Source organism: Arachis ipaensis, chromosome B09 (assembly GCF_000816755.2).
Source record: "Arachis ipaensis cultivar K30076 chromosome B09, Araip1.1, whole genome shotgun sequence".
Taxonomy (NCBI): domain Eukaryota; kingdom Viridiplantae; phylum Streptophyta; class Magnoliopsida; order Fabales; family Fabaceae; genus Arachis; species Arachis ipaensis.
Window position 1 is genome coordinate 80,747,527 of NC_029793.2, and position 16,028 is coordinate 80,763,554.

Consider the following 16,028-nt stretch of genomic DNA (forward strand, 5'->3'; position numbering starts at 1 on the left):
CTTTTTGTCTTTTTGTTGATAAAAATAATATATTAAAATTTTGAAAACTAATTTTAAAACTAATATTATTTGGTTGTGTCTCATATGTATATATACATGTTCAAGTAGATTAGATGTTAGTGGGTTTTAGGGTATTTTATTCTATTACTCTATAATGATATGAGATTTGTTGAAATCTATCCTTTCTTATTCAATTGGTGCCCAGAGAGTATAACATAGGTGTTCTTCATTGTGGTAGCTACATAGGTATGGATGTATAGATATGTATATGATATATATTAAATGATATATGATATGTGATACATATTTTTCCACCCTTTCTTTGAGATATTCAAATTCAAATATTTTGATGATTTCATAGCTTGTCTATAAAAAGGGCTCCTTGGTTGTATGGTCCAACGCACCTCTTTCCTTCTCTGAAATTCTTTGTTTTTGGTTTCTATTTATTCTTAGTTCTCTCTATTATGTTTGGTGGTTGAGCCAATGCCTCCTCCATTTGATTCTATTTCTAAGATCCACCCTCATAGGGAGGCATGGAGACTTAAAGTTAAGGTACTAAGGACTTGGATTGTTCCTTCATTTGGAAATCATGATGTTACAATTTCAATGGAAATTGTTTTTGTTGATCAGGATTTGAGTGCCTGTTCATTGTTGGCTTTGGGTTGATTTTATTTATCGCTTTCTAACATCGTGAATTGTAGTCGTTGTAACTGTTTTTTTTATTTGTGGTTATTTCTTACTCAGTCGAACAAAATCCAAGCAACTGTTAAGAAGCAGCTCATAAATAGGTTTAAAGAGAATATTATTGAGGGTCAAACATACCAAATGTCATATTTTAGTGTTGTTCCAAACCAAGTCAACTATAGGGCAGTAGAACATGAGTTTAAGTTGGTTTTCCATAACCGTACAACTGTTATTTCTGTCCTTGATGATGCCATTCCCAAGACATGTTTCAGTTTTTGTCCATTTGATGAGCTCTTGAAAATGACTGAAGATTATGTTTACTTAGTTGGTAGGTGACTTTGTATCTTCTTTACCCCCTTCATTTTCTTTTTTTGTTTCAGTTTGTTGCTTTTTTTATTAATTTTTTATGGAAGTGTACACCTTTGAACTGTAATTTTATTGATGTTTGTTTTTGGATAGATGTTATTGGTTTGCTAACTTCTGTCGGTGAAGAGAAAGAGTATGTGAAAGACGGCAAAGTGATGAAGAAGATTGTTCATACCCTGGGTCAAACTATCCGACCCAGACTGATTGAAGACAAAGCGACCGACTTCTTTAGGTCAGGTCCCCCGACCTCTTCTTTAAAAGAGTTCGGCCAAATTTTCAGAAGAGCCCAAAGCAGGCCCAAACGAAGGAACACAGCCCAATCTAAAGGCAGCCAAAGCCTAGAAAGATAAAGGCGATTCCCCTTAAAGATAAGATGACTTCACTAAAAGATAAGATAAGATAACTAACTTATCTTATCTAAGAAGGTCAGCCCACACTACTATAAATACACTGGAGCACCCAGGTATAACTCATACTCTGATTCTACACAAAAAACCTGCTTAAAGCCCATGCTAACTTAAGCATCAGAGTCTCTTGCAGGTACCACCAGCCTCCGGTGATGAAGGATCAGCAGCATCTCCAGCCACCAGATCCAACAAGTCGGACACGATAGCTCCAGCCACCACAGCAAATCTCATCCGAGATCGACTTTCAGTTTCCGGTAACCCTCGGAACATTGACGTCGTTGCTGGGGACCTGGAAGTCATCCCATCATCATCACGGACAACATTGACAACGACCGCGAGTCTGATCTGGAAAATAGGATGCCGCACAAGAATGACATCACCTCTAAAGACACACCTCAAAACGGAGGAGATAAGCAACCCCCAAACACAGAAATTCTGGATGTCCTACAAGCTCAACAGGAACGTCTCAAACAACTCGAAAGAGAAGCCGAACACCAGCATGAAGCCAAGAGGGATCTCCGGAGAGAAACTAGACGACGCCGAGAGTTAGAAGACAAACTCCTAAAGCTCGAAGATGACCTCAAAGCTAAAATAGTTCAGACCAATCGCGATGACAACTCCCATAGAGATCAAGACCTATTCACCAAAGAAATCATGAAAACTAAAATCCCAAAGGATTTCAAGGCTCCTGACATGATCTTATATGACGGCACATCAAACCCAAGCCACCATCTCAGCAACTTCAGAAGCCGAATGTAGCTCACCAACGCCTCGGACGCCCTTCGATGCAAGGCCTTACCGACCACCTTAACAAAGACAGCCATAAAGTGGTTCGACAGCTTACCCCCTAGATCCATTACCAGTTTTGATGACCTAGCCAAAAAATTCCTCGCTAGATTCTCCATCCAGAAGGACAAAGGCAAACATGCCCCGAGCCTACTAGGAATCAAGCAAGGAGATCAGAAAAGTCTTCACAACTACATGGAAAGATTCAACAAAGCATGTCTGGAAATACAAAGTCTGCCCACAGAAGCAGCCATTATGGGTCTTATCAATGGCCTGAAAGAAGGGCCTTTTAGTCACTCTATATCAAAAAAGCATCCAACATCCCTAAACGAAGTACAAGAACGGGCAGAGAAGTATATCAACATGGAGGAGAACTCTCGATTAGGAGGAACTTCAAAATCTGGATTCTCCTACCCCCTCGAGACAAGGATAAAGAGTCCAAGAAAAAGGATGATCAACCCAGTGAAAAACCCAGAAAATACCACAGTTACACCCCTATTCGGGTATCCCTTGTAGATGGTTACTGAGAAATATACAACACTGAAAAGATCCCGCCACCCCGCTCAATTAAAAGCAAGAAAGTGGGGGCAAATCGGACAGAGTATTGCGAATACCATCGAATTTACTAACATTCTACTAACGAATGCTTAGACTTAAAGAATGTCATAGAAAAATTGGCGAGAGAAGGGCGACTAGACCGATACTTAGCCAACAAAGCAGATGAGCCAAGAAAGAGAAGAAGGGATGAAGAGGTCGGACGGGCTAAACGACCACCTCACACTCCTGAGAGACATGTTCATATGATAAACGGAGGATTCGCAGGAGGAGGGATCTCTAAATCATCTCGTAAAAGGCACCTTAAAGAGGTATATCATGTTGGGAAAGGAGAGAGGTCATCCGACCTCCCCACTATTACCTTTACCCGAGAAGACGCAGCAGGCATCATCCCAGGACATGATGATCCCATGGTTATTACTATCATACTAGCCAATGCAAATCTCCATCGAACTCTAATAGACCAAGGAAGCTCCGCGGATATCTTATTTAAATCCGCCCTCGACAAACTCGGCCTGCAAGATAAAGAGCTCAGAGCTTTCAAACAGCTTGTTCGAACTGGGAGACACTCCAATCCAACCACTTGGATATGTTTCACTACACACGACCTTCGGAAAGGGAACCCGGTCAAGGACACTTAGCATAGACTACATCGAAGTCGACGTGAGCTCAGCTTATAATGCGTTGATAGGTCGGACAACACTGAATCAGCTTGCCGTAGTAGTCTCGACTCCACATCTATGTATGAAGTTCCCAATCCCAGAAGGGATCGCCACGATAAAAGGAGACCAGAAAATCACGCGACGCTGTTACAATGAAAGTTTGAACCTTAGAGGAAAAGGAGAAGAGATCAACACTATCGAACTCGGGGGAGTTCGAGCTTGCGAGGAACTTCGACCACAACCTGAAGGTGTGATTGAAGAGGTCCAAATCAGCAATGCCCTTGATAAGACAACAAAGGTCGGGGAAACCTTAAAAGGAGACCTAAAGGAATCTCTAATACAGTTCCTAAAGGATAACGCCGACCTCTTCGCATGGAAGGCCACAGACATGCCAGGCATAGATCCCAATCTAATGTGCCACAAACTAGTGGTGTACCCAGGATCTCAATAGTACAGCAGAAGCATAGGAAACTCGGACCGGAAAAATCCTAATCTGTTGAAGAACAGGTACAAGCCTTGCTGGAGGCAGTGTTCATAAGGGAGGTCAAATACCAACTATGGCTAGCCAATGTTGTCTTGGTAAAGAAGTCAAACGGAAAGTGGCGGCTGTGTACTGACTACACCGATCTCAATAAAGCCTGCCCAAAAGATCCTTACCCACTCCCAAGTATAGATACTCTAGTGGACGCTTCTTTGGGATACAAGTACCTCTCTTTCATAGACGCCTATTCAGGATACAATCAAATCCCAATGTATCTACCCGACCAAGAAAAGGCCTCGTTCATAACCCCAAAAGCAAATTACTACTATATCGTCATGTCATTCAGGCTCAAAAACGTAGGAGCTACCTACCAAAGGTTGATGAACAAAGTCTTTGCAGACCACATTGGGAAACTAATGGAGGTTTACGTGGACGATATGCTGGTAAAAACACAAAATGAGGAAAAATTGTTGCCCGACCTCACCAAAGTGTTCGACACCATCAGAAAGCATGGTATGCGACTTAATCCCGCGAAATGCACCTTTGCGGTAAAAGCTGGAAAATTCATGGGTTTCATGCTCACGCAAAGAGGAATTGAGGCGAACCCAGACAAATGTCAGGCTATACTCAACATGAAAAGTCTGACCTACGTCAAAGAAGTACAGCAGCTCAACAAAAGGCTTGCATCCCTGTCCAGGTTTCTAGCCGGGTTAGCCATCAGATGTCTCCTTTTACGCCATATTAAGGAAAGGAAAGAGGTTCGAATGGAAAACAGAGTGTGAACAAGCCTTCCAGGATTTTAAAAAAATTCTTGGGGCAACAACCCATTCTTACCCGACCACAGGTAGGAGAAGTACTCATATTATACCTTGCAGTGGGAAATCGGGCAATCGCTTTAGCACTAGTCAAAGAAGACGAACGTGGGTAGCAACCCATCTACTTCATCAGCAAAGCGTTACAAAGGGCCAAAACGAACTATCAAAAGATAGAAAAGTTTGCCTACGTACTCATACTCACTTCTGAACGACTCCGCCCGTACTTTCAAGCGCACATTATCAAGGTTCGGACCAACCAGCCCATAAAGGGCATCCTACAGAAAACAAACTTAGCTGGAAGAATCTTGCAGTGGGTGGTCGAGTTGTCCGAATTCGACCTTCAGTATGAAGCTCGAACCACCATCAAATCACAGTATCTGGCCGACTTCATCACCGAGTAGACTGATACCCCAGGAAAACCCACAAAATGGAATCTCTATGATGAGCAGATAATTTATACGCTTTTTGGCATTGTTTTTAGGTAGTTTTTAGTATGTTTTAGTTACTTTTTATTATTTTTTTATTAGTTTTTATGCAAAAAACACATTTCTAGACTTTACTATGAGTTTGTATATTTTTCTGTAATTTCAGGTATTTTTTGGCTGAAATTGAAGGACCTGAGCAAAAGTCTGATTCCGAGGCTCAGAAAGGACTGCAGATGCTGTTGGATTCTGACCCTCCTGCACTCGAAATGAAGTTTCTAGAGCTACAGAAGCCTAATTAGCGCGCTCTCAATTGCATTGGAAAGTAGACATCTTGGCCTTTCCATCAATATATAATAGTCTATACTTTTCTCGAGATTTGATGGCCCAAACTGGCGTTCAAATGCCCATTAGAGACCCTTTTCTCGCGTAAAATGCCAGAACTGGCACTAGAACTGGAGTTAAACGCCCAAACTGGCATCCAAGCTGGCGTTTAACTCTAGAAATGGCCTATGCACGTGTAAAGCTCAATGCTCAGCCCAAGCACACACCAAGTGGGCCCCGAAAAGTGGATTTCTGCACTATCTGCACTTAGTTACTTATTTTCTATAATCCCTAGTAACTAATTTAGTATAAATAGCACTTTTTACTATTGTATTCTCACACTGGAGAGCTTATGCGATTTTGGAGGCTGGCCACACAGCCATGCCTAAACCTTTTTCTCTTATGTATTTTCTACGGTGGAGTTTCTACACCTCATAGATTAAGGTGCGGAGCTCTGCTGTTCTTCATGAATTAATGCAAGTACTATTGTTTCTCTTCAATTCACGCTTACTTCTTATTTAAGACATACTCTCGTACTTAATTCAGTTAAGTCAGAATGAAGGGGTGACCCGTGACAATCACCCACTATCTTCATTACTCGCTTAGCCAAGATCCGCGTGCCTGACAACCACAAGCGGTCTACATGATGTTCAACGTAGTCACCGGATGACAGCCGGACTATAGTCTCTTGGGTCTCTGATCACGGATTGAGTCCGTGAGATTAGAACCTTCGTGGTAGAGGCTAGAACCAATTGGCAACATTCCTAAGATCCGGAAAGTCTAAACCTTGTCTGTGGTATTCCGAGTAGGATCTGGGAAGGGATGACTGTGACGAGCTTCAAACTCACGAATGTTGGGTGCAGTGATAGTGTGCAAAAGGATAGAGAGATCCTATTTCGACACAAGTGAGAACCAACAGATGATTAGCCGTGCGGTAGCTGTACTTGGTATTTTTCATCCGAGACGAGAAATCCGACAATTGATTAGCCATGCAGAAACCGTACTTAGACCATTTTCACTGAGAGGATCATACAGCTCGCCATGGAAAGGAGCACGCATGATTGGATGAAGACAATAGGAAAGTAGAGGTTCAGAAGCAACAAGGCATCTCCAAACACTTATCTGAAATTCCCACCAATGAATTACATAAGTATCTTTATTTTAATTTACGTTTTATTTATTTTTCAATTATCAAAACTCAAAACCATTTGAATCCGCCTGACTAAGATTTACAAGATGACCATAGCTTGCTTCAAGTTGACAATCTCTGTGGGATCGACCCTTACTCGCATAAGGTTTTATTACTTGGATGACCCAGTGCACTTGCTAGTTAGTTGTGCGGAGTTGTTAAAAGTATGATCACAATTCCGTGCACCACTCTATGTGGACGACTCTTCAAACAAAACCAGGAGTGGCATAGGTGTGATAATAGAAAGTGATCAAGGGACCCAAATTGAACCCTCACTAAAATTCGAATTCCCTGCTTCAAGTAATCAAGCTGAATACGAGGCATTACTGGCTGGTTTGAGGCTGGCTAAGGAGGTAGGAGTTTAAAAACTCACCATCTTCAGTGACTCACAAATAGTTACCTCACAAATAGAAGGGAACTACCAGGCTAAGGATCCCACTATGAAAAAAATACCTGGACAAAACCAGAGAACAGCTCGGACAACTCAGGGAATATGAGGTCCAACATATACCCCGAGAGCAAAATGCCCGAGCTAATGCCCTCTCAAAGTTAGCCAGCACCAAACCAGGCGGCAATAATAGAAGTCTCATCCAAGAAACGTTGCAAAGCCCATCAATCTCAGAGGAAGAAAAGGTTCTAACCATATTAGGTCAGGATCAAGTGTGGATGACCCTCATAATCAATTACCTAAAGTCAAAGGCACTCTCCAGAGATAAAAAGGAGGCAAAGAGGTTGATACGAGAAGCACAGTACTACACTATAGTGGGCGACATCTTATATAAGAGAAGGATTTCAACACCCCTCATAAAATGTGTAGCGCCTTCAAATGCAAGGGAAGTCCTAGAAGAAGTACACAGTGGCATGTATGGCAACCACTTGGGGGCACGAGCTCTTTCAAAAAAGGTAATCCGAGCTGGATTCTTCTGGCCAACCTTACAAAGAGAAGAGACAGAGTTCGTCAAGACATGTCCACCATGTTAGAGGCATGCTAACTTCCACATCGCTCCACCAGAAGAGCTCATCAGTGTAATATCACATTGGCCGTTCACAAAGTGGGGGCTAGACCTCCTCGGACCTTCTCCCCAAGGATCGAGACAAGTCAAGTTCCTCATTGTAGGGGTAGACTATTTCACAAAATGGATTGAGGCAGAGCCCCTAGCTAATGCCACTGCCCAAAGAAGTCAGAAATTTCTATATAGGAACATTATTACAAGGTTTGGGGTCCCATATTCCATCACCACGGATAATGGCACTCAATTCACTGATACAGGTTTCAGGAACTTGGTAGCCGACTTGAAAATAAATCACCAATTCACATCCATAGAACACCCACAAGCTAACGGACAGGCAGAAGCTGCCAACAAAGTCATACTAGCCGGATTAAAATGGAGACTACAGGACGCAAAGGGAGCCTGGGCTGAAGAGCTCCCCCAAGTCCTATGGGCATATCGGACAACTCCACACTCCACCACAGGAGAATCACCCTTCCGACTTCCTTACAGAATGGAGGCAATGATCCCAGTAGAGATAGAAAAAGGATTCCCCAGAAGGATCCTCTACAATGAAGAGGCCAATGCCCAAAATCAACAGATAGAACTCGACTTACTTCAGAAAGTCTGAGAAAGAGCTCAGATTAGAGAAGAAGAGTTAAAGTGTCGAATGACTTCAAGGTACAATCAAAGGGTAATACAGCGAAGCTTCGCCAACAATGATCTCATCCTAATTCGAAATGACATCGGAGTAGGTCGGTCAGGAGAAGGGAAGCTAGTAGCTAACTAGAAATGTCCTTACCGAGTTGTAGAGGTACTAGGAAAAGGCTACTACAAGGTGTCCGACCTCGAAGGATGAGAGCTACCAAGGTCATGGCACGCTTGTAATCTAAGAAGGTACTATAGTTAGAGAGTAATAAAGATCTTAGGTCAAGGCGCACTCTTTTTCCTGAAAAGGTTTATTGATGAGGCACCAAACCAAGATCTATAGAATTGCCCGACTTGGAAGGGTAAACACTCATATGTATATATTCCTGTCTACATGCCTATTTTTCTACTTGAATAAAGTTTTTTAGATTCTAAAATTCCCTATCAAGACGTATTAATCTGAGCGCAAAAATTCACTGCCTGATCACGACAAGGTCGACGAGGTGAAAACCAAATTCACCGCCCGATCACGATAAGGTCGGCAAAGATGAAAATAGAATTCATCGCCCGATTTCGACAAGGTCGGAAAAAGTGAAAACAGAATTCATCGCACGATTTCGACAAAGTCCGTTAAGATGAAAGTGATAAAAATAGATTATTGTAAGAAGTTATAAAAAGTAATCCATAAAAAGTGGCCTGACGAGGTCTAACTAAAAATGGAATACTAAAAATAACTTGGCTACACCTTGGACCGACAAGAGAAGTCAGACCATCGAAAGCTACAGCTCGGACCGACAAAGAGAAGTCGGATAACTAAAGCTATGGTTTGGACCGACAAATAAAGTTGGACCCACAAAAAATGTGCGCTAAAAGGGATATAATTTAGCCCAAAAAGCCACGGCTCCACAAGGCTGTCAAAATTGTCCAGAGTAACTAAAAAAGGGTTCAACCCGAACGCTAAAATGTTATCAGACAAAGTTAGCCCCAAAGATCATCTCGCCCCGAACAAAAGATGGACTAAACAAAGATCTAATCAAAAGAGATCGGACAAACCAAGTACCAATGCGCTATAAAGATCTACAAAAGTTGCAAAGACACGGATAGTATAGAAATATACACTTCAAAATAAAAACATTTAAAAAGACTCAAAAGGCCACCTGAAAGGCAAGCCTCAAGAGTTTAAAAGTGTTTTGTTAAAGTTGCATAGAAGCAACTAAAAGTCAAAGTAGTCTACCATCACTAAACACAGAGTTTAAAAGCCCACAAATTAGGCTGTATAGATAAAAAACCAACAATGTCATAGAGGATTCAAAGTTTCCCCAGTAATAGCATCAGTAGCCAAAGGAGGAGGAATGATATTCACAGGGATAGCGTCCACGGTCCCATCCTCACGATTAAGAATTTCACAATCCGGATCAGGTTGAGAATGGTCGACCTCAGCAGAAGGATTTAAAGAAGTCGCGGCTGCAGAAGCCTTGGCTGGTGGTGCAGAAGGGGGAGGCTCATCATCCTCATCATCTGGGGCAGGCACTATCTTACCATCTTCCACTACGTTGTCCAGGCTAAAGAGCATTAGGTCGAGTTCAGGAGCAAGAACTCGGACCTGTGTCTTTAAGTTCTCGTAAGCACCCGTCACAGTATCTACCAGATGACCCTGGAGATCGGCGTAATTCATAAGAGCCGATTCGAGCCTCTCCCTCAGCTCCAACACCTCGGCATAAGTGCAGGTATTGCTCTCCTTGTAGTTTTTTGCCGTTTCCCCAGCCAGGTTGGCAGCAGCCTCAGTGGCAGTAGCCCGTGACTTCCCCTTCTCCAAGTCCAGATCTAGCTTAATCACCCTAGCATCTAACTCATCCTTCAAACCTTTAATCCTATTAAACTCTGACTTGGCATCCTCAAGAAAAGCTTTCGTAGCATGAATGGGAGAGCCCTGAATAGTTCGAAATAAAGCTGCTCCCATGTGGGCCATCCGAATACTGTTACTGGTGATAAAATTTAAGTGGTGAAGGATGGACACATCATCCATTGAAAGTTGACCAAAAGGAGCAATCTGGTTATCAACAAATCCCACAGCATCAAAATCTGAGGCATCCAAGTCATAAGGTTCAACAGTTTTCTATTTCTTAGGAGGAGGGCCAGCAGTAGGAGATGAGGCAGCACCAGAAGGTGGTCGAACTGGGTCAGAAGGGACAATCCGGACCTGAGGGGTTGGAATAACCTTCCTCGGCCCAGAAGCGCTCAACGGTGGTTTCTTTGGAGGAACGTGAGAAGACTCTCCCTCTGCAGCCTTGGCCGAGATGTTGGAAGCAGTTGTCGCTTTCTTTGCCCTTCGGAAATGCTTCATAGAATTCATGGACTTTACCATCTCTGAAAAAGGAAAAACAGAGATTCAGTTACAAACAAGAAAGGGACAGATCGACAATCCTAAAAACAAAATTGTAAAATCGATCACTACCTAGTTCGGCAAGAAGAAGGGAAGGATCTCCTAAAAACTTCTTCGTGTCAAGATGGGGAGGCTCTCCCCAATTTTCCTCTAACAAATTTACAAAGGCCTGCACGACCTCATCCAAACTTTCCTAGGAGTACTTAGCTACTACTACATTCTTCTGCCAACACAAAGGGAAGGTAGGCTCATGGTTTTCATCCAAAAAGAAGGGCCGAGCTCCCTTAACAGCTCGGACCTTGAAATAGAAGTTTTTAAAATCCCTAAAGGACTCATCATACATGGAGAAAACCTTTTTTCCTTGAGTGGCTCGGAAAGATCCCCAGGAGGCTTTCTTTTTCGCCACCCTAGGCTTCGTCAGCATAAAAAGATAAAGGAAGAGAGTCTGAGTAGGTCGGATATCCAGCTCCTGACACAACAATTGGAAAATTTTTATGAAGCCCTAAGAATTCAGATGGAGCTGAGAAGGAGCTACATTGCAGGACCACAGTAACTCGGTCTCAATAGGGGTAAAAGGAATGGTAATATTCAATTGACTAAAGAAATAGTCGTAAGCCTAGAAAAACGGATGCTCCCCTTGAGTCAAAGAGGGAAAACTAACCCTCTCCTCAGGGTCAGGAGACACTAACTTATAGTTCTTTTCTTGATCCCTATCACTACAAATCCTATGGTGCCTCCTAAGCCGCACACAATACTCAGAGTCAACAACGATAACACACATCAACACAATGGAGTCCAGCCAGTCAAACATGCCATCCGGGATATTTGTAGACATCTCAACAATATTTTTGCGAGAAGACATAGGCCAACTATTCCTACAAGAAGAAAAAGAAAAGATGGGTTACTACCAAACAACTCGGACAAATATGAAAACAATTCAGACAATAATGTATGAACGACAAGAATCAGACATGGCAGCAAAAAGGGAAACCCCAAGATTCGCACTAAAATCCAGGGGCACCCTTTGGAGTCAGTAACAAGGCAGGAACCAGAAAAGAAGGAAACCAATGGTCTATGCCCTAAACATCGCACAAGCACTCCTCTTCTAGTAACATCATAAAGCAGTAAGAAATTTCATCATCATCAACAAGGACCACCAAGACTACAATCTTTCTTCACCAAAACTGTTCAACCAAAGTAGTAAACCCAGAAATGAAGACACGCAGAAATGAAAGATGCAGGAACGGCGCTAGTAAAACCCTAGGAAAGCAAAAAACACCAGGCACACATCATAGCAAAGGAAATACAGGGATCACCACAAAAGATGCAAGCTTTTTCAGATAACCATCATTTATTCCTCGAAAAGGTGAAAAATTCTCAGAGACAAAGCACATGCAATAGCAGAGACATACAAAAAAAGTGGCTAAACGAAAATAATAAAAGGGAAGAGAAAACACCAACCTGTAGAGGAAGAAGAGACGAGCGTGAGGGAAGGATTCGGAGGAAACAACGACGAAGGAACACCAAGGGAGGAAGAATGGAAAATGCAAAAAATAGAGGGTCAATAGAAACAAAGTGAAGTTGCAAAGCAAGAGCGAAAAGAAAGGAAGAAAGAAACTGAAAGATGAGACTTCAAAATTCAAAGTGAAAGGAAAAGAGGAAAAGAAGGGAAACGGAAAAAGGGGAGTTAATGAGCATTTAAAACCTCGCACATTCCCAAGGAAGTACAACGCGCGCAGTAATTAAAACAAAGAAAAAGAAAAAATGCTCCGCATTGAAAGGAGACCAACAGGAGTTATACGAAGATCGACAAAAAGGCTAAATGCTAGAGCTCGACTTCTCCAAAAGATCGAAGTCTGAAGACGTGACCTTAAAGGTAAAATCGAGCTCAAGCAAGGGCACTGTTCATATCTTGGATCAAGCTATCCGACCCAGACTGATTGAAGACAAAGCGACCGACCTCTTTAGGTCAGGTTCCCCGATCTCTTCTTTAAAAGAGTTCGGCCAAATTGTCAGAAGAGCCCAAAGCAGGCCCAAACGAAGGAACACAGCCCAATCTAAAGGCAGCCAAAGCCTAGAAAGATAAAGGCGGTTCCCCTTAAAGATAAGATGACTTCACTAAAAGATAAGATAAGATAACTAACTTATCTTATCTAAGAAGGTCAGCCCACACTACTATAAATACACTGGAGCACCCAGGTATAACTCATACTCTGATTCTACACAAAAACCTGCTTAAAGCCCATGCTAACTTAAGCATGGAGTCTCTTGCAGGTACCACCACCCTCCGGTGACGAAGGATCAGCAGCATCTCCGGCCATTAGATCCAACAAGTCGGACACGACAGCTCCGGCCACCACAGTAGATCTCATTCGAGATCGACCTTCAGTTTCAGGTAATCCTCGGAACAATGATCGTTCTTGAGTTATCTTCAAAAGAGTTTGTTGTATGCGTCTTATCTTGATATTGATTGTGTTTTGTATTGGTTACCTATTATTTATGTTAAGCATTGTCTTATTAGTTTTTAGTGGTATTTTATATTGAATTGTTAATGGATGTAAGGGTTTTAAAAATATTTTTTTCAAGTTGACAATACACTGTGCTCTGTTTGGGGAGTACGTGGATGAAGTGCATAATTTCTTAGGTTCTGGTTATATGGAGTAGCCAGTTGTTGTGATCCAACTTGCCAAAGTTAAATTCTTTAGAGGTAGTGAATATTATAATGTTTAGGCTTCTCAATTTCTTCTGAACTTTCTCTATTTTATATTTATTTTCCTATTTCTTCTTTTTGATTTATTCAGCTGGGTGTTTTGTAGGACAAGTTGGTCTCCAAAATGTTATGCATGCTACTCGCTTGTTCTTTAATCCTGATTTGGCTGAAGTTGTTGATTTCAAAAACAGGTTATTAGATAGTATCTTAATAAATGACATGTTTAGTTCATTGGTGTTCCTATTTATACTTTTAAGTTGGTTAATATAATATAATTTCATTTTATTCTCTTTATTTGTGTTTTAAGTTTAGTTGATCTTGTTTCTGATTTTTTTTTGGATCTTTCTTTTTTTATTCTTCTGTGATGATTAGTATGGTTGACCAAGGTATCAATGGAACATAACCATTGTTTATTGCTAATGAGGGCAAGGGTGTTTCATTGGAAGATAATTTTATGCGACTTACTAGGAGATGCACTATTGAGAAACTCCATGATAACAATGAGGTTTATTAAGTTTTCCATGTCTTTAGTCAATTTTGACTTAGTTGTCTTTCGATGAAAAACTTCTACAAAATTATGTTTTCCACTTGTATCTCAAGGTTTATTTTTGTTATAATAGGAAGGGTCTTTTGTGGTTTTTGGAATTGTGAGATCTATTATGGATGAAAGACCTTGGTAATATTCAGCTTGTGTTTGTGGGAAGTCAATTCAGCCTCAAGGTGGTGCATATTATTGTGATTTTTGTCAGCACTATTTTACCAATATGACTCCTAGGTTTGTTGTGTTTATTTCTTTTTATGTGATCTCTTTTTTTTCTTTCTTTTTTCTTCTGTTGTTTCATTCTCCTTGTTCCATTTTTCTAATTATAGTTGTTTCCTTGTTTTTTTTTCCTAAATTTCTTATTGGGTTATTGTTCTATGGTCAGATATAGGATCAAAATAGCTGTTGAGGATGATAATCGACATGGTGTATTTGTCTTATTCGATCGTGAGGCTGCTTATTTATTGAAAAAATCATGTGCTGATCTATTTGACGAGGTTCAAAATGATGCAAGTGTATGGTTTATTCTTTTTTTTTTGTTGTTAAGTTTACTAGTGGATAAGGTTTGTTTGTGCCATATATAATTGTTTGTTGACTGTGTTTGAGTGTGTACTTAGTCCTTGATTTTCTAAGAACCATGTGTTCAAATTAATTCACAGGTTTTTTGTGGAGATAGTTATCCTGTGATGTTCCAACAATTGCTAGAGAAAAAATTGCTTCTTAAGATAGATACCAAGAGTGTTGGTGCTGAAAAATATTTCGGAACTTTCCATGTGAGAAGAGTCTGTGATGATGCTGCTATTATTGCTATGATTGAGTTGCCTAACTATGATGCAGATGATGAGCGTATTCCAGTGAAGGTTGCATCTTCAAACTCGTTTATTTGATATGTACCTGTCTCATAATGTTGTTTTAGTTTATTCCTTGCTTTTTCTTTATTGGTTTCTTTTCATTTGATTTTCTTTTATTTTTTTTTAAAACCGTGTTTAGGATGGTTATTTGGGAAAGATCCCTTCAAGTGACCATGAATATATTGTTGGCAAGAAGGATCTGTGTGAAGTGCTGGGTGAGGGTATCACTTCTGATGGGAATTGTTCCAATATGAAGACAAACTGCAGACCTTTTATTGATTTCCTTGGTGAAAGGATGCTGAAGTTTCTGGATTAGATGATATAATAAGACCTCTTGATATGTGTATTCATGAATTAAATTTTTGTTGATTGGTAGAGAAAGAGCAAGGCTTGGAAAGAAAGATTAGTAGAGAACCGAGAGAACCAATCTTCAAACACTAGAGTGATTAGAGTGTATACACTCCCGGTGAGGGTTCGATGCTCGATTCCTTGTTTTCCACTTTCACGAGCTTTCTTTTGAAAGTTTATTTGTACTTCATTTTGAGATTTGAATTAGTGAAATTCAATTTATTTTTGTTCTTGGAAGATTGATTTACTTTTAACTAAGTAGGTAGAAGCATTTAGCATGTAGTTGCATTCATATAGATAGGTTGCATTAAATAAATCCTACCATTCCTCTTCACTCCTTTATAGCTTCTCTTGAGCTTAGCATGAGAACATGCTAATATTTAAGTGTGGGGAGATTGATAAACCACTATTTTATGGTATATTTTAGATTGAATTAAGTGGATTTTGTCAACTATTCTCACACATATTCATGTAAATTGCATGTTTTTAAGTTTCCTTCCTAATTTTGTGCTATGATTGAAAGCATGCTCCTTTGGCCTTAAAATTTCTAATTTTTAATCTTCTCTTATTACCATTTGATGCCGTGGTATTTGTGTTAAGTGTTTTCAGGTTTTATAGGGCAGGAATGGCTTAGAGGATGGAAAGGAAGCATGCAAAAGTAGAAGAAAAACAAAGAATTAAGAATTTGAGAAGCTCGTCCCGACACGCACACATGGCTAACACGTGCGCATGACCAGGAGCGTCTTCCAATGATGCGTACGCGTGGCTGACACATACGTGTGACCTTGCGCATAGTTCAGCGACACTTACCCATGGCTGACGCGTACGCGTGACGAGCGTCACGTGCCTCAGTAAAGAAAAAATGTT

At 40.9% G+C, this 16,028-nt stretch overlaps 1 protein-coding gene across 1 annotated transcript; it reads left to right on the plus strand.

The window, feature by feature from the left end:
• Nucleotides 14,072-15,129, plus strand: LOC107615628. The gene is made up of 4 exons (XM_021111918.1): nucleotides 14,072-14,196; nucleotides 14,348-14,477; nucleotides 14,622-14,822; nucleotides 14,953-15,129. Exons 1-4 carry the CDS (start codon nucleotides 14,186-14,188, stop codon nucleotides 15,127-15,129), a joined length of 519 nt encoding a protein of 172 aa, XP_020967577.1. The 5' UTR covers nucleotides 14,072-14,185.